The sequence below is a fragment of the Miniopterus natalensis genome, chromosome 7 (assembly GCF_054644295.1).
Source record: "Miniopterus natalensis isolate mMinNat1 chromosome 7, mMinNat1.hap1, whole genome shotgun sequence".
Taxonomy (NCBI): domain Eukaryota; kingdom Metazoa; phylum Chordata; class Mammalia; order Chiroptera; family Miniopteridae; genus Miniopterus; species Miniopterus natalensis.
Window position 1 is genome coordinate 42,791,462 of NC_142087.1, and position 20,340 is coordinate 42,811,801.

The 20,340-nt window shown below is 35.5% G+C and overlaps 1 protein-coding gene across 3 annotated transcripts in view; it reads right to left on the bottom strand.

Moving 5' to 3' along the window:
* ROCK1 (Rho associated coiled-coil containing protein kinase 1) overlaps positions 1-20,340 on the bottom strand; it is a 131,623-nt gene that overhangs the window by 36,936 nt on the left and 74,347 nt on the right. For all 3 annotated transcript variants that reach the window (XM_087818990.1, XM_087818991.1, XM_016211505.2), the window contains 5 exons: positions 13,154-13,289; positions 11,330-11,421; positions 10,987-11,233; positions 2,015-2,121; positions 803-953 (listed from right to left, as the gene is read on the bottom strand). In XM_087818990.1, coding sequence (XP_087675116.1) covers positions 803-953; positions 2,015-2,121; positions 10,987-11,233; positions 11,330-11,421; positions 13,154-13,289 — 733 coding nt within the window. The remainder of the gene's footprint in view (positions 1-802; positions 954-2,014; positions 2,122-10,986; positions 11,234-11,329; positions 11,422-13,153; positions 13,290-20,340) is intronic.

The following is a 20,340-nucleotide window of genomic DNA, read 5'->3' on the forward strand; positions in this document are numbered from 1 at the left end:
AGGGGGGACCTACTGTAACAAGTTACAATGAGATAAGAAGAGACTGGATTTGAGTACAGCTATAACAGTATCAGCCAGGAGAGAAAAAGCATCACCCTCCTCTAAGATGAGAGGGAAGATACTAAAGATGTGTAAACAAGTAGAATAGGTTGATTAAGTAGGAAAACTAGATTTTGAGGAAGTCACACCTATGCTTCCATGATTTCTTTTTGAAATTGGAGAAAAGTTCACCTAACAGTTGGAGTAATAAAGAAATGGCATAAGCAGCTCAAGAAGAGAAATAAAAGTCTGGGAGAAGGAACTGATGAGTGATATATTAAAAAAATGACAGCTCAAGTGAGGTTGGAGATAACGCATTGGGCTAACACCCATCTGGAGGACTATATGAAGTAAAGAAAGTGGCTGGTTGGTCTGATGTAGGGTTGTGTTTAGAGGCCTAATACAGTGGAATTACAAAGAAATGAAAAAAAATTGAGGGTACAAAGCAAGAAAGCTAAGTTCCAGAATGGACTGGTAAGAAAATAAACTGAAAAACTGGGGAAAAAGAGAGATTCCACTGACTTTTATAGGAAGTAAAGTTTAGTACAGGATGGTATAGTGAAGAAACTAGTAGGTGAAATTGTGATTTTAAAAAATGGAAGATATTCAAAAAGGGGGGGATGATAATCTTCTTCAAAGATCATTACTTATAATTTTTAAGAATTTGCACTGCTATAAAGTAAAATTTTGATCAGAATCAAAAATTTTCTGTAGGCATTATTTAAAAACGGATCATGTAGAAAACATTAAAACTGATACTTACCATACATTGCAACAGACTTTGCTTCTTCAATAGATTGATGTTTGTCAGTTAAACGAGCTTTGGTTACTTTATGTTCATTTACCTCTTGTTCTAACCGTTGTTGTAACGATTTAAGCTTATAGTTTAAATCTATCTCTAAATTATTCTTTTCCTGTAAAATGAGAATGAGAGTCATATAATACACTGTTCAAAAAACACATTAAATCTTACATCATTAATATCGACAAGAAATAACACACGAATCAACTGGCCTGAAATGTGACAAAATATCACCTTTCTTTACCCCCAACTTCCCATTTGAATCATAGCCATGGCTGATGGCAGGGCAAGGTTGTGGTGGTGATTATGTTAGAAGGGTTAATTGCTAGAATCAGAAATAAATAGGACAATTCTTCAATTCATAAAAAATTTTGCTACCAGTTTTTTAAAAACAATTCTATTATCTCTATCTCTAGCAAAATTTATGTTGCTTTGATGAAAGAACAAGTCAAAATGTTATTTCATTTCTGTTTGGGTGGTGCTTCTACTCTTCCTTCTTTCACCTTATTTCTACATTTACACCAGGCTTGACATGAAAAAACTATTCTGAGTGTCACAAAACGTGTACAAGAAACAAGATAACTGGTGGATTTTTCTCATCATTTATCTGAGGATCTAGTAAACCTACAACATTACGGCAAGACATCAAAACAGTAAGAGCTAGATCTGCATATTATCTATTTAATCCTTTTTTTAAGCAAGGAAGGGACAGAGGATAACCAATGACATTTTGATTAAGAAAATTCTACATATAAAGGCAAATCACTATTTTGTTAACTCCTACCAACAAAATGGAAAAAAGCGTACATGGTCTATATACTGGTCCTATGTTTTCCTTCTTTGAAAGGCCGGTAATAAGGTTCAACACCTTCATTATACCCATGTACAAAAAAATAGAAAAAATTCTATATGAAATGGTATTTCCAAACCAAAGCAATTTGTGATCAGATAATATCAAACAACTAATACTCTTCAAGGATAAAAACAAAAATAACACAATAAAAGCCCTAACCAAGACACATACCCCTGCTCTCACAACCAACTGATTAACCATAAAACTTTTAGAAACATAACATATAAACATTAGGAATAAATACTATTTTATAAAACCACTGTATAATATTTGATAACCAGTAAATTCTATTTCATAATTGGTAATGTTAGATCATTTACCTTTTCTGAATGATTAAGCATGTCTTGAGCCTCTTTTCTTTCTTCTTCTACTCTTTCAAGATTATGTTTGAGATGCTTCACCTCCTCTTGTAAAGATGTAATTCGAGCTATCGAGTGAGAAAAAAGTTCAACTCACACAGTCATTAAAACAGGTCTTTTTGTTCAGCATGACCATTAAAATAAAAAAGTTTTAAATTTCCTGATCAAATTAACTGTTTTTTTGGTAGTATATATAGTAACTACAACATATAATAATAAAAACTGTTATGCTAATTGGGGATCATCTAATACATATTCTTTGTTTCATTAATGGTCAAAGAGATAAAGCCTAAGCTTAGTCTAGAAATCAGATCTTAGGTCTTTATTCAGTGATCTTTCTACCATGTTAAGAGCGAGACGTTTTAGTTAATTAAGGCAAGTATTTAAGTGGTTTTTATGTGCCAGACCTTCTGAAAGTGTTTAATTTTACTCTTAAACTTAATGGAGCCAAACTTCATTTTATAGAAAACCAAGTTTTAAGGTACTCAAGCATTCTAACAAAGCTTAGTTTTAACTCACCTAAGGCTCATGCCATACAATGATAGCAACTCATCTCCTCATAACATGTTTTACACCTTTAAGGTTTTTAATGCATAAGTATTTAACACACAAATTTAATATACATGTAGAATTTAACAAAAATAAATACAATTATATGATCTAGTTCAAAAGCCAGAATCTATTTTCTTACTTTGTGATTTAAAGTAGCCTAGGATTTGGCAAGGAAATGGATAAAGCAACCTAAAGAACCAGAAAATTTTTGTTCTTTTAAAGTTCAGTGTTTAACTTGCTGTACTTTCTAAGTCTTCACTCTACATACTTCCTATGTTTTTGTGTTTCTGAAGTATTTTTTAAGTTTCTTTATTGTTGAAAATATTACAGATGCCTCCTTTTTACCCCCACTGATCCCCTCCACCCCACATACATCCCACCCTCAAGCCTTCCCCAGACCAGTGTCTGTGTCCATGGGTTGAAGTAGTTTTTAATGAACAAATGAATATTAAATCTTTGGCACCTGATAATGCTTATCTGCTAGAGAGCAATGAAACAATTTTATTCACACGCGCACACACACACACACACACACGATAATGGCATTATGTTTATGTAGGAGTATGTTCATGTAGGAGAAAGAAACACTTGCCAGTTTCCTTCAAATGACTGGGCAAAAATAAAAGGTGTGAAGTGTATGTGTATGTATGTATGAATGTGTGTGTGTGTGTGTGCGCGCACACGCGCACGCGTGTTTATATGGAGAAAAATGAAGCAAACGTGTCAAGATGTTTAAATGTTAAAGTGCTATTAAAAATGTTTCTTCTTTATGTATTCATAATAAATAGTTTTTAACTTTTTATTTTTTTAATCCTCACCCAAGGATATTTTTTTCCATTGCTTTTCAGAGAGAGAGAGAGAGAGAGAGAGAAAGAAAGAAACAGAAACAGAGAGAGAGTATCGACTGGTTGCCTCCCACACGCACCTTGACCAGGGCCAGGATCAAGCCTGCAATCAAGGTACGTGCCCTTACCAGAACCAAACCGGAGACCCTTCAGTCCATGAGCTGACACTCTAACCACTGAGTCAAACCAGCTAGGGCTAAATAGGTTTTGAAAATCCATAAAAAATCAGAATATTCAGATAAGCTGAATTTTTCATGTAGAAGTTTATATAAACCAACTCCCTATAAGATAAAGTGATGAAAATGTGAGTTAAATCCATTACAGATTCCTAATAATCCCATGTAAGACATGTTAAGTAAAATATAGTTTATTTTCCTCACTTATTCCATTTTTAAAATATGCTAGGAAGAAACTAAGTTGGCTTTGCAATACATGAAAACAAAGAAGCTTCTTATACAAAAAAATATATAAAAATATAAGAAAAGGAGAAAGAACCATAATTTAAATGGATTAAAACTTCTAGAAATAAACAGGGACCATAATCTTCATGATTTAATCAAGGAATTTAACAGGCCACACTAATTACAGCACTAACCATAAAAGAAAACAAAAATAAATTGGACTAAATTAAAAATAAGAAAAGTAAGACATCCTGTTAATCAGCAGACAACATTAAAGAGTGAAAAGGCAAACCACAGAGTGGGAAAAGACAATATGATACACATATTTCATAAAAGACTAATATCTAGAAGTCATACAAACCAATAAGAAAAAGTCAAAAATCCAATAATAAATGGGCAAAAGACTTGAAGAGCACATCACAAACTGCCAAAAAATATAGCAAGTTGCTCCATTAGACACCAGGGAAATACAAATTAACCCATAAGAAAATATCATCATGCACCATCAAGACTGACAAAAGTCAGCTGGAATGAGTATTATCCTTGATTAGGATGTAGAGCAACTGGAACTCTCACATACAACTGCTGCTGAATGTAAACTGCTGCAGCTACTTTGAAATACTTGGAAGTACTTATTAAAGCCAAATATACATATACTCTATGGCTTTTCCACACCAAGGGGTATAACAACAGGAATCATATGTATGACTACCAAAAGAATATGTACAATAAAGTTTCTATCAGTACTGTCCACAAAAGCCCCCAAATGGTAATAATCAGAATATCCATTTGTCACAGAATGATTGCAGTGGTTGTAAATAATAAATGGATTATACAGCAAGGAGAATTATTGCCATATACAACAAAGAGACAAACCTCACAAACATAATGTTGAATGAAAGAAACCAGACACAAATATTAACTACATGATTCCATTTATAAAAAGTTAAAACACAAGCAAAACTAACTTATGGTGTTAGTAGTCAGAACAATGATTACTTGGACAGAAGGAGGTTAGTGACTAAGGGGAAGCACAGGAGAACTAAGTTGCTGGTAATGTTCAGTTTCATAATCTGGATTCTTGTTATGCAGGTCTGTTCACATTGCAAAAATTTCTCCAGATGTATATTTTTAATTCATTTTAATATGTGCATATATGTTATGTTTCAACAAAAAAGTCTCACTTAAAAATTTTAAATATTTTAAAATTCCCAAATATGAAACCTACAATTTAAATTTGAGGCCCACCAACTACATAAAAAATAAATAAATAAATGAATGAGCAACACATAACAGGAAAGTGCAAAATAAGGGGGGGAAAACCCTCAAAATCAGATGCATTTAATACCATTTATAGTAATACAATTCTAATCCAGTAAGAAGATATAGAAGTCATAAAACCTTAAAATACCAAACAATACTGCATTAAATATAAACAAAGCAGGGTATTTATTAAATACTCAAAGCAAATATACTCAATAAATAATATGAAAAGAAAATTGAAACAATTCCATTTTATAGGAGCATTTAAAACAATAAAACACATAGAAATAATTTAACCAAGGAGGTGTAAGACTTGATATACTGAAAATCAAAACAATTTGTGAAATGAATTTTTAAAAGAGCTAAATAAATGAAAATACATCTCGTGTTCACGGACTGGAAGACTAAATATGTTAAGATGGCAATGCTACCTAAAGTGCTCTATAGATTCAGTGCAATCCCTATCAAAATTCCACAGATCTTTTATGCAGAAATGGAAAACAGGCCCTCAAATTATATGAAATTATAAGGAGCACTGAATAGTTAAAATAATATTAAAAAAGAATAACAAATATGCAGAACTCAAACTTCCCTATTGCAAAATTTGCTATAAAGCTACAGTGGATCAAAACTGTGGAACTGACATAAAGAGAGACACAGAATTAAGAATCCAAAACCACCCAAATATCTATGGCCAACTGATTTTCAATGAGGATGTCAAAACCATTCAGTGGGAGAAAGAAAAGTCTCAACAAATAGTGCTGGAACAACTGAACATCTACATGCAAAAGAAGAAAGTTGGATCCCTACATCATACCACATACAAAATTAACTCAAGATAGGTCAGAGACCTAAATATAAGTGCTAAAACCATAAAATTTTTAGAAGGCCTGGAGTAAAATAGTCATAATCTTGGATTTGGCAATGAATTCTGAGATATGACACCAAAAACATAAGCAACATATGGATAAGCTGGACTTCATCCAAATTAACTCTTGAAAGACATTAGCAAGAGAGTGAAAAGACAACTTATAGAATGGTAGTAAATATTAAACAAATCATGCATCTGATAAGGTCTAGTATCCAGACTCTAAAATCAACAAAAGATGAACCACCCAATTAAAAATGGATAAAGGACATGAATAGACATTTTTCCAAAAAGGATATACAAATGAATAATAAGCACATGAAAAGATGCTCAACAGCATTAGTCATTAGGAAAATGAAAATCAAAACAACGAGACACCATTTCACACTCATTAGGGTGGTTGCGACTAAAAATGGTTAAATATCAAGTATTGGCAAGGAAGTTAAGAAACTAGAACCCTTATATACTGCTGGTGGGAAAATAAAAAATGCAACCATTGTGGAAACAGTTTGGAAGTTCCACAAAAGTGAAACATAGAATTACCACAAAACTGAGTAATTCTACTCCTAGATATATAAACAAGAGATCTGAAAACAGATGCTCCAAAGAATCCTTGTGCAAAAACGTTCACAGCCATGTTAATCACAATAGCCAAAAGGAGAAAATAACTCAATCTCTATCAACAGATGATTGGCTAAACATAACATGGTATATTCATACAAAAGGAATATTACTCAGTCATAAATGAAGTACTGATACATGCTACAACATGGATGTAGCATGTGCCAAGTGAAAGAAGCCCAACACTAAAGGTCACATACTGCACGCTGTCATTTATATGAAATACTCAAGATAGGTAAATTCAGAGATAGAAAGGAGATTGGTGGTTGCCAGGGGCTAGGGAGAGGGAAGATGTAGGGAAGGACAATTTAATGGGTACAAGGTTTTCTTTTGGAGTATGAAAATATTTCAAACTAAATAGAGGAGGTGTTTGCAGAACACCATGAATGTACTAAATGCCACTGAACATACACTTTTAAGTGGTTAATTTTGTTTTATGAATTTCACCTCAATAAAAAATACATAGGCCCAGCTGGGCGTGGCTCAGCGGTTGAGCATTGACCTAGGATCCAGGAGATCAGGGTTCGATTCCCCGTCAGGGCACATACTCAGGTTGCGGGCTGCAGTCAATCAATGACTCTCTCATCATTGATGTTTCTCTCTCTCTCTCTCCCTCTTCTTTCCTCTCTCTGAAATCAATAAAGATATATTTTTAAAAATTATAATAATAAAAAATATATAAATAAATTTAAAAAGTCACTGGTTACATTTTTGGAGTATGCTGGGGAAATAACTTACCGTTCTGAAAAATAATAAGTGAAAAAAAGAATTAAGTATTTAACTTGACTTTCTTTTATAAGCTGTACCTCAAGGTAACGATATAGTTGATGAAAAAATGTTTATAGTAGTATTCGAGTTAATGAAGGAATGAAGAATGATAAAAACAGATCATCAGCACTACAATCTCCTAAAGAAACAAAGGATCTTAGGCAATGATCATCAATGGCTTGTAACATCACAAAAAGAGACAGCCAGACTTGATGAGCCTCCTGGTACATAAATAATATGTCTTACAAGTGTTCTTGCCAAAGTCCTACATGAAATAGATCAAGCCTCCAGAAATACCAGTTTAGTTTAAAGTACTACAGGGGACAAAGCAACAAGTTAATTGATGGAATCAGCAAAATTCAGAATGGGAGATATTCAACAGAACAAAAATACCTGTTTTCTTCAACCAATAGCAACTACAAACAAGCAAAAAGGGAGGGGGAACCTATAGATTAAAAAAACAAGGGACATATTATAAATGCAGCGTGTGGACCTTAACTGAAGCCTAATTCAAGCAAAATACAAAGACACAACAAATTATGGGACAGAAAGAATTTGAGCACCAACTAAATGTTATAATATCCAATATTACAATATTAAATAATTATCAACTTTTTTCCCAGGTTTGATAATGATATTGTGGCCTTTTTTTTTTAAAGAATCCTTTATCTTTAAGAGATACTAAAACATTTACAAATTAAACAGTGAGGTGCCCAAGATTTGCTTCAAAATAATTCAGTGTTGGATGACAGGGAAAGGGAGGTGGAGGTATAAATAAAACACGGCTGGCTGCTAGATGAAGACTATTGAAGCTGAATAATGGGTACCTAGGGGGTTATTCTAGTATTTTCCTATGGTATACGACTGAAATTTCCAAAATAAAAAGTCAAAGAAGAAACCAACTAAACAATATAATTTTTAAAAAGGATTTTTAAAATGGTTGAAAAAATTTTTTTGTATTTTAATCTGAAGAATCACAAATGAACTTACTAGATGAAGAACTTATCATTTTAGTTAAAAATTTCATTCCTCTATGACATTTTTATCTTTGTCCATTTGTTTTGTTTAAGCCTCTATGGCCTGGACTTTTAGAAGCTAATTTTGTCTATAACAGTAGCGTTATCTGTACACTGGTCCAAGTTTTGGCAAACTTTAGGCCCATAGTCTGTTTGTCTACAGACACGAAGTTAAAAATGTTTTGTTTTCATTTTTAAAGGGTTATAAAAAGTAAAAAAGAAAAATCTGTAACAGAGATCATATGTGGTCCACAAAACCTAAAATATTTACTATCCAATTATATTTTGGGAAGTCATTTCCCATACATGCCCACTAGTGTACATGAAGTACACTGAACTAGGAAATAATCCTGATTCTGCCAGAAGCCCAGCATTCTAGACTATGAGAAACCTGAAGGGACCCGAAATTTCTGAAAGATCATAGAAGGTTAATGTAAAACTTGTGTTTTGTTTTTTTATTTATTGATTTTTTTTTTTGAGAGAGAGAAGGGGGAGGGAGAGGGAGGTAGAGGGAGGGGGAACAGGGAGGGAGACAGAGACAGAGGTAGAGAAAGAAAGAGAAAGAGAAAGACAAAGAGAGAGACGTTGATTTGTTGTGCCACTTATTTATGCATTCATTGGTTGATTCTTGTATGTGCCCTGACCGGGATCAAAAACCTGAAATCCTGGCAGTAGCAGGATGACACTCTAACCAACTGAACTACCAGGTCAGGGCCAAAATGCATCTTTATATGTATGTTGGGGCTCATATAAGTTGTGTGCATTTTTTAATACATGCAAACTTTGATTCACATTTAAATTAAAAATTAATCACCAATATCTAAAAAATAGATTCAATTAAAACTATTGTTAATGAAGACATATATGATGGTCTCTTCCTTTAAGGCAAGCACTTCAAAGCTCAGTCATATCCAGAAGATCACAGGCTTAAAAATTTTTAGAATTGGAAGGATTTATAGGGGGTCACCTATTTTACTCTCCTTGGTTTATGGAAAACAAAGGCCGATGAAGTAATTTAGTGACTTTCACACAGTTAGGCAATATATATAAAAGACTTAGAAAAGCAATTTATGGAAGTCAAGTATGAGGCTTTTCTACTACATATAATGAGGTTACTCTTTTTTTTTTTTTTGGTTTTGTTCTGTTTTGTTTATTTTTGTTTAAAGTATTACAGAGTCCCTTTTTCTCTCCAATGACCCACTCCACACCATCCCATCCCCCTCCCCAGTCCCTCTCCCCATCATTGTCCATGTACTTGGGTTGTGCATATATGTGAGGTTACTCTCTTGATTATATTTAGATCCATTTTTTCCCCCTGGTCCCTGAGAAATAAGATTGCACAACACTCCTCAGCTAAGAACCAACTGGAGATCTTAATTTCCGTTTCCACAATCACAAAAACTGACCCTGACCTCTCTCCACAGAATTATAGCTAATCATCAAGCCCCATGAGACCCCAAACTATGTTCCCATCCTGTGACTAAGGTTAAAATGGAATACCCCACCCCCAATTTTTCCCTGAGAGATCTGGCAACTTCCATGCATATCTGTTTGATTAAGTAATAATATAGATGTTGCTAACAGGAATAGAAAATAGAAAAATATATGAGAAGTGGGTAGATCCAGGCATCTTTCTAAAAACAAACTGAATTTTATTAGCATTATGAAAACTGTTCTTTCATTCACATTCATACTCAATTTTTTTTTCTTTTAAACTCACAAATACTGCTGATATCTTTAGTTCTAGCCCTCCCAAGTACCTAATTCTTTATTTGTAATGGGATCCTATTTCTGCAATTGAGTTTCTATTTCTACCAACAATGCATGAGCGATTCCCAGGTTTTAATAGTGATAATCCTCTCAGCCTGTATTAGTCCCACTTTGAGTTAAGACTTTTGTGAACTAGGCACGTTTTAAAATTAAGTTTTCAGTAATCTGGCTGCAAAATTGGAAATATCCACATTATCTACCTCACAGGGATGTCCATGAGTTAAGAAATTACAGTGTGATACAAATGTGGGCATTGTCCTGAAACAGGAAAAATGCTTACCCATTTATGGTTTTGCCAAGGTCATTTTCTTTATGAGGGCAATATAATAAAAAGTATATTACACTTAAAAAGGAATGAGATGGTAAATTTTACGCTTGAAAGCATAATTACAAATAAAAAATGTAGAAAATTACATTTTCTATTGATAAAGTTTCTTATGTACATACAATAGAATATGATTCAGCCTTAACAAGGAAGGAAATTCTGACACATGCTACAACATGGATGAATCTTGAAGTCATTGTGCTAAGTGGAAAAAGACAGACAGAAAAAGACAAATATTGCATGATTCCACTTTTACGATAGTCAAATTCAGAGACATCAAGGAGGATGGTGTTTACCAGCAAGTGGGGGGAGTGAGAATGGGAAGCTACTGTTTAAAGGGTATAGAGTTTTAGTTTGGGATGAAAAAAAGTTCTGCAGATGGATAGTTATAACCATTGCACAGCAATGTGAAAGTACTTTATGCCACTGAACCATACACTTAAAAATGGATAAATGGTAAATTTTATGTTATGTATATTTTACCACTGTAACAAAAAATATTACCTTGAAGGTCTCCAATCATCTCAGAATCATGACCTCTGTCTCTTCGTTCAGCTTCTAATGCAGCTTGCAGCTGGTAAAACTCCTTGTCCGTTTGTGACTTGGAATTCTCTAAAATTCTACTTCTCTCCTGCAATTCTCTGTTCAGGGACTCTAGCTGACTAATTGACTTGCTCATCTCTGTGTGACTCTTCCTTAATCTTACAGCTGTGTCTGATTCTGTCCTAAGTAAGTCATTGGCTTCTTCCAGCTATTTAAAAAAAAAAAAAAAGAACAAGAAAATAGGTTTTTGACCAAAATACAATAAAACTTATTATAATTTCTTTAAAACCATTCTAAAACTTACCTGCTTTTGTAATTGTGCCACCTTCTCATTAGCATGCTGTGAATTCTGACTTACTTTCCTTAAGTCTTCCAACTGATCCTTTAATGTAGAAACTAGTAAATGAAAGAATAAGATGTAGAAATTACAAAGTATTAATGGAGGAAACATATAAACCCATTTAAAAAAATGAAATTTAGATCCACTCCTAAAGTGAAATTCCATCTTGGAAGTACTTTTTAAATTCATGAAAAAGTACAGCATTGTTATGTAATAGAGGATGCAAAAATAGATTTGTTTCTACTGTTATAAATACTTCAAATTCTTTTATTCCCTTAATAAGGTCAACCTATTAGTGAAATGTTACAAATCTAGTTTTAATATTATTTATTTTTGAATAGTACAAATCTTTGAATAGTTCAGTATTTTTTAAATGGTTTAAAACTCCAAAGGTACCAAATGGTATATAGTGTAAAATGAGTCTTCCTGCCTCCACATTGTCTCCTACTCCCTCTGACTCTCCTCCCTCCCTAACCACAACTATTACTAATTTTTTGCACATCCTTCCTAAGATAGTCTATGTATCCATATCCTAACATATAAAAACACACACGTAATAGCACAGGCCAGTGTGGCTCAGTTGATTGGAGAGTCATAGTGTCAACAGAAAGGTTGCAGGTCTGCTTCCTGCCCAGGGAACATACTCAGATTGTGGGTTCAATCCGCAGCAAGAGTGCATATGAGAGGCAACTGATCAATATTTCTCTCTCACATCAATGTTTCTCTCTCTCTTCCTCTCCCTTCCTCTCTCTACAACCAATTTAAAAAATTCTTTTAAAAAACCCCACATAATATACATATATATGTATGTTTCACATGTATATCTATGCATATATATATGTATATACACATTTAAGGTATAAAGACAAGCACCCTTGTTTTAAACAATCTGTACTTTTCCCCCCAATTAAAGATACACCTTAAAGATTCTTTTATAACATATAAGAAAATGCTTTATTCTTTTATAAGATGCATAATAGTCTACAATATAGGCATACCAACATTTATTATATCATTGATTACACTTACATTGTTTATAACTTTTTCCATTTTAATATGTTGTTGTTGTTGTTTTTAATTTCAGAGAGAGGAAGGGAGAGGGAGAGATAGAAACATCAATGATGAGAGCAAATCATTGATCGGCTGCCTCCTGTGCACCCCCCTTACTGGGGATCGAGCCCGAAATCTGGGCATGTACCCTGACATAGAATCGAACCAGTGATCTCTTGGTGCACGGGTCGACATTCAACCACTGAGCCACACCGGCTGGGCATTTTTTGCCATTTTAAAAATTGCTACAATGAATACCTTGTTTATAAATCAGTTTGCATGTACACAAATGTGTATGTAAAAGAAATTCTTAGAAGTAAAATCACTGGATCAAAGGGTGTAGAAAGCTATTTTAAAAGCATTTGTAACACTAACATTAAAATAGATGAAATTCTAGTTAATGAACTCTCTAAGGTGGCTGCTTGTTAGAAGTGCCTAGAGAGCTTAATAAAAATACCGATGCTCAGGTCACACATCTAAATCAATTAAATTAGAATCGCTGGAGTTTAGGTATCAGTATTCTTTAAAGCTTTCCAGGAGATTCCAATATGCACACAAGGACAAAAATCACTACTCTACCTAAAACATTACTACTGATATTAATATGTTATATATTTTATATTGAGACATTTAGCTCATGAGGTGTCGCTGGATTTTGACTTTAAGAAAACCTCACGACAAAGATCTCAAGAATAGTGTTAGAAATTCCAGTGTTTTTCAAAAGAAGTAACAATTTACCTTCATTTTCTACATTTCTCCTCTTTTCATTTTCCTGTTCTGCTTTTCTTTGGTACTCATTAATTCTATGCTGTAGCAACATCTTTTCTTTTTCAATCTGAGACACTGTAGATTCTAGATTTCTTCTTTGATTCCCCTGAAATTATAATGACAAAAGTTACCATTGCAATTAATACTCGTCATTTATTTGAGAGAATACTGTTTTTAAAGACAAAAACACAAAGGCTTAAGATGGATTTTTTGTTTCAAAAATCAGATAGCACCTCCTAATGACAACTTTCTAATAACAGAATTAGCCTGCCTTATAAAACAGTGAGAATCCTCTATTTGAATTAGATATGTAAAATTTTTAGGGAGTTTTAAACCCATGAATATAAAAAATCCCATCAGTTCAAAAGTCACTTTATTAGTTTAAGATAACCACAATGCATCATATTACCAATACTTCGTGTTATTTACAATTCTATATTTAAGATATAAAATATGAAAGGGATCAGATAAGAACTATATATTTGAAAATTAAACGGTGCAAAGCTCAAATGGCAACAAATGCTACAGTATGTGCAGTAAGTTAACCAATCCCTGTGTGTCTCCATTAATCCTCTCCCTGACTCAACAACTTACCTTTTCTAAGATTTTCAATGTATCTACATACTAATGCATATTAAAAGGTAACAGAGAAAATAGCTACTTTAGAAAATGAAACCATAGGGGAATGGAAAGTTAACGGGGAAAAACCCACCAAACTTCCACAACTTAAAAATTTATCTTCTGTTTCTCAGTTACCACTATCAGCATAACCTGCTTTTATGCTTCATTTTGATCTTTAAGACTGTGCAATGGGAAAATCTCCTGTATAATAAATGTTTTTCTGGGCTTTAACATTTAATAAAAAACCATCTTTTAGGTAAGATGCTGTCAGATTTAGCGCAATTTGACATATCATATAAAGTCTTCCTAAGACTTCTTTTATTTTTTCGGTTTTTTATTTTGAATTAATGATACATTTCAGGAAGTTGCAAAGATGGTAGAGAGAGGTGTCATGTACCCTTCCACTCATTTTCCTCTAATAGTTACATTATATATAACAGTACAATAACAAAATCAGGAAAATGATACTGATATAAAGTATGTATAGTTCTATGTCCTTTTATCTCATATGTTCTTTTTTTATGGTTTCCATGTCCTTTTTTACATGATAGAATTTCTAAGTTCAACTACTCTTCCCCTAAGTTCACTGTCCATCCTTATAACCAGTGTTTTGAACTTTTGTCTAGCAGGATGCTTGTCTTCATTTTGTTTAGTTCTTTTTCTGGATTTTGTTCTGTTCTTTGGGACATATTTGTCTCCTCACTTTGGCAGCCTGCCTTTGTTTGTTTCTATGTGTTAGGAAGAGCTGCTACATCTCCCAGGCTTGGCAGAGTGACCTAATACAGTAGGTGTTCTGTAGGGTCCAGTGGCACAGCCTCCCTGATACCCAAGCTGGGCACTCCAGGAACTACCCCGCCCTGTTTGGTCATGTACACCCTTCTGTTGTAGTTGACCCTTGACTGCTGTTGACATGGGAGGAATTTATACCCAGGCCAATCAGCTGCAAGGACTAGCTGCAACCACAACCCAGCTCCTCCTTTGACCACCACAACCACTGACCACCACGGAGGACCAGCTGTGCAGGGTCCTGCCCCATAGAGCAGCACTAACTTCAACAAGGCTCTGGTGCCCACTGAGTCTGCCCTTTGAATGTGTTGCTGTGGAACTAACTGGTTGGATGGTGCCTCAATGTGGTCTAACGCTGTCCACTGAGTGCACTAGTTTGGGGAATCCCAGGAGGTGCAGGCCAAAATCAGCCACCTCCTCTGTTCTGACCAGGGCCACCTGGCTTGAGCTACAAAGTGATCTGCAGATGGCTGCTACTTGTACTATGCTTGGAGGTGCCCAGGAGAGGCCAAACTGCAAACCACAGCCAGCTAGCACCAGCAGGTGCCGGGCCTTGGGCCACTTCGGGAAAGATACACTGAGGCCAGATGCTGCTTCTTTGAAAGATATTAGGAAAGTCTGAAGAGTGAGCCAAGATAAGCCATTCATATGGAAAAGCCACTGGGAACAGCTTGGGTGGACCTAAAAGTTAGTTTGGTTAGGGTTTCAGGAAATCACCAGGGCAGGGCAAACAGTGTGAGCCAGGTTGATAGAGACTTAAATATGGCATTCACCCTCCCACTGGCTCTGTGGAGCAAGGGCTTATCAATGAAAAAATAGCTGCCCACCCTCTCAAGCTCTTACCCTGATCCCAAACAACTCATTTCCTCCCCATACATCCCTAGTGCCTTTCAAGTTGCTATCCTCGCACTGGCACTGAGAGAGAGTGCATCAGAATTACCTGGGACTCCAGCAGCCTTCCATTTCACTCAGCTTCAATCCTAACTGGTTTTTACAGCCACAAGTTTGGGGACTTGTCTTCCTAGCACTGGAATCCTGGGCTTGGGGGCCTGGTGTGGGGCAAGGACACATTGATCCCCAGGGAGGACCTCCACAACTGAGATACCCCTCCTGATTTTTATATGCCATACATGGATGTGGGACCAGCCTGTTTGATTTCCGCCCCTCCTACCTGTCTCAATGTGGCTTCTTCTTTAAACCCCTAGTTGTAGGACTTCTATTCAGCTGGGTTTCAGTCGGTTCTGAATGTTCTGTAGTTTAGCTGTAATTCTGATATGGTTGTGGGAGGATGTGAGTACCACGTTTACCTATGCTGCCATCTTGACTAGAAGTCTTCTAAAGCCCCAATTTCCAAACTTGGTTATTTGTTTATTGAGCTTTACAGTTCTTTAAATATTCTAGATAATGTTCTTTGTGAGATACAGAGTTTACAAATATTTTTCTCCAGGCTATACCTTGTATCTCATCCTCTTATGAGGGCTGATCACAGAGCAAATATTATTAACTTTGATGAAGTCCAAATTATTAAATGTTACTCCTTATATGGATCATGTTTGTGGTGCCATGTCCAATAACTCTTCACTAAGCTCTAAGTCCCAAGGGTTTTCTCTAAAATTTTATATTTTTTATGTTCATATTTAAATATATCCATTTTGAGTTAACTTTTACATAAGGTATGAGACTTAGGCTGAGACTTACACAGAACTATTCATATCTTGACTTATGGATATTTAATCCTCCAGCACTATGTGTTAAAAAGATTATCCTTCCTCCACTGAATTGCTTTTGTACCTTTCTTACAAATCAGTTGACTATAAATTGAGGGATAGTGATCCAAAGTTTTCTGTGTTGTACTGTCTTTATTAAATTTTTGTATGTGGGTAATTCTAGCCTCATAAAATTCACTGGGGAAGTGTTCCCTCCTCTTACATTTTCTGGAAGAGATAGTACAGAATTGGTGTTAATTCTTAAGACACTTAGAGCTATGTAGTAAAACCCTCTGATCTTGGAGGTTACTTTTTTGGGGAGCTCTTAAATTATGAATTCATGTTAATTTAAGTTATACAGAGCTATTCAAATAATCTATTTCACATTGTGTGAGTTGCAGTTTGTATTTTTGTAGGAATTAGTCCATTTAATCTAAATTTCACATTTATATGTTTAGAATTCTTTGCAGTATTCCCTTATGAACCATTTGATATATATATGTAGTCAGCAGTAACATGCCTTATGTTATTTCTTTTTTTTTCTTTTTTTAATCCTCACCTGAGGATATTTTTTCCATTGCTTTTCAGAGAGAGTGAGAGAGAAAGAGAAACACTGATGTGAGAGACACACCAATTGGCTGCGTCCTGCACTCATCCCAACCAGGGCCAGGGATCAAGCCTGCAACCAAAATACATGCTCTTTGGCTGCAGTCAAACCCTGGACCCTTCAGTCCATGGGCTGACGCTCTAACCACTGAGCCAAATCGACTAGGGCTGCCTTATGTTATTTCCGATTCCAAAAATCTGTGTCTTCTCTTTTTCCTTTGTCAATTTGCTAGAGGTCTGTGAATTTTGTTGATCTTTCCAGACAGCTAGCTTTTTGTCTTCATTGATTTTCTCTAATGTTCCTGTTTTTAATTCCATTGATCTCTGCTATAAATTTTTCCCTCCCTTTTTTTAAAATATTCTTTTCTAGGTTCTTGAGACAAAAGCACAAACAACTAAGTTGAGACTTTTAACTCTGCCCCTGGTAATATTCTTTGCCCTGGAGTCTAACTTACCTGATATTAATATTGCCATTGCTGCGTTCTTTTTGCTGTTTGCATGATATATTTTCCCACCCTTTTCAAATTGCTTATATTGTTACATCTAAAGAGTATTTCTGATAGATAACATACAGTTAGGTCATTTAAAAATATCTACTCTGGCCCTCGCCAGTTTTGCTCAGTGGTTAGAGCATCGGCCTGCAGACTGAAGGGTCCCAGATTAGATTCCTGCCAAAGGCACATACCTCAGTTGCATGCTCAATCCCCAGCCCAGTCGGGGTGCGTGGGGGAGGCAACCAATCGATGTGTCTCTCTCACATCGATGTTTCTCTCTCTCTTCCTTCTACTCTCCCTGAAAAGCAATGGAAAAAATATCCTCGGGTGAGGATTAAAATAAATAAATCTACTCTGACAAAATATTTTAATTGTTGCTACATTTAATTTACATTTAATGCAATTATTAATATGTTAGAATTAAGTCTTCTGTTTCAGTTTTTTGTTTGACCTCTGTTTTTCCTATTTCTCGTCTTTCTGTGGGTTACCTGAACATTTTTTAGAATTCTACTTTATCTATTCTGTTTTTTAGGGTATCAGTGTGTGTAACTTCTCCAGTGGCTGCTTTAGGTATTATATTACACATGCAGTACACAGTTTATCACAACCTACTGGCGTTGACATCTTATCGGTTTAATTAAAGTATAAAACCTTTACCTCCCTTTGTATCTCTTTATCCTCCGGTTCACAACAATCTTAAATATTTCTACATGTATAGAGAACCACATTAGCCAGTGCTGCAATTTCTGCTTCAATTGTCAAAACGTTAAAAACTTGCCCTGGCTGGTGTGGTTCAGTGGTTAAGAGCGTCAGCCAAAGCACCAAAGGGTTCTGGGTTAGATTCTTGGGCAAGGGCCCATACCTGAGGTTGCAGGTTTGATCTCAGCCCTGGCCGGGGCGTGTTTGGGAGGCAACCAATTGATGTATCTCTGTCACATCAATGTTTCTTTATCCTCTGCCCCTCCCTTTCACTCCTTCTTAAAAAAACAAAAAAACAAACAAAAAAAAACAATGGAAAAAATATCCTCAGGTGAGGATTAAAGAAAATTTTTTTTTTAAATTAAAAACTCAAGAGAAGGCAAGTGCATTGTATTTACCCATATTTTTACTCTCTACTCTTTCTTCTTTCCTAATATGCCCAGATTCTTTTACCATTTCATTTATATTTAGAGAATTTCCTTTAGCAATTCTTTTAGAGGAGGTATGTGATAACTTTTCTTAAGTTTTCCTTCATCTGAGAATGCTATGATTTTCATTGGAAAGGATTTTTCACTCCACACAGAATTCTGGGTTGACATCCCTTGAAAAATGTTGTGCCAATTCCTCCTGTCCTCCATGGTTTCTGATAAAAAATCTGTCATCTGTAATGACATTAGTTGTGTCTTTTGCTGTTTGTAAAATTTCTTCGTTGTCATTAGTTTTCAGAAGTCTGACTATTGTGTCTTGGTGTGGATATCTTTGGGTTTATTCTTTTTGTGGTTCACTCAGCTTCCTGTAGGTTTGTCTTTGTAGGTTCGTGGTTTGCCAAATTTGTGGAATTTTTAGCCATCACTTCTTCCTGCCCCCTTTTCTCCTCTCCTTCAGCAATTCCAATGACACAAATGTTAGAACTTAAAATTTTTTAAAATTAAATTTATTGGGGTGACATTGGTTGATAAGATTATATAATCAAGTGTAAATTTCCATGATACACTTTTTCCCCCACTATTATTCAGACTGAGTAATTACTTTCTTTTTTTTCATTAATCCTCACCCAAGGATATTTTTTCCATTGATTTTTAAAGAGTAGAAGGGAGGCACAAAGGGGGGAGGAGAGAGGGGGGAGGGAGAGAGGGAGGTAGAGAGAGAGAGAGAGAGAAAGAAAACACATCAATGTGAGAGAGACACATTGATTGATTGCCTCCCGCGTGCACCCCGACTGGGGTCCGGTATCCAACCCGCAACCCAGGCACATGCCCTTGACCAGGAATCAAACCCTCAATCCTTCAGTGCATGGGCCAAAGCTCTAACCACTGAGCAACAGGGCCAGGGCAGACTGGGTAATTTCTATTGGTCTATCTTCAAGTTCTCTGATTCCTTAGGATACTCCACTCTGTTGAGCCCACTCACTGAAATTTTTACTTAGTTACGTTAATTTTTGGTTGGTTCTACTTTATATCTTCTATGCCTCTGCTAAAATTTCCTATTTCTTTGCTGAGACTTTCTAATTTAAATTTTTCATTTATTTCAAGTATGTTTGTAGTTGCTCACTGAAACATATTTATGATGATTCCTTTAAATCCATGTCACATAATTTTAACATCTGTTATCTCAGTGTTGGCATCTATTTATTGTGTGTTTATTGTTTCAACAGAAACCTGGACATTTTGGGTATTATTCTATAATACTCTGGATCTCATTTAAGTCTTCTACTTTAGCAGGTCTCTTCTGTCACTGTTCTGGTGGGATTAAGGAGGTGCTGCCTCCTTTCTGCCAGATGGAGGTAGAAATCTAAGTTTTCCATTTGATCTTTATTGACACAGAGACTGAGGAGGCATGGATCCTCATTACTGCTGGGTGGAAATGGAAGTTCTGGTACCCCACTAGGTCTCCGGTGATAACAACATGGCTGGGGAGTGGGAGCAAGCTTGTTATTTCAGTGTTGAAGGTTCAAACTCTCTACCAGGCCTTTTATGACACCACCCCAGCACAGAGTAGGATGGGTGCCTTGTTGCTGCTGAGTGGAAGTAAAAAACTAGACATCCCACATGGCTGTCAATGACTGACTGAGGAAGCCAGCTAAGGTTTGTCACTTCTCCGTGGGTATCAAAGTCCTTCCATTGGATCTTTTCTGACACCACTGTGCCAGAGGGCTGAAAGTCTAGGCTTTTCACTCAGCCTTCGTGAGTGGGGGTGGGGTTACATTTTTTTATGTGTGTTTGGCTGACTAGAGCAGTAATTATAT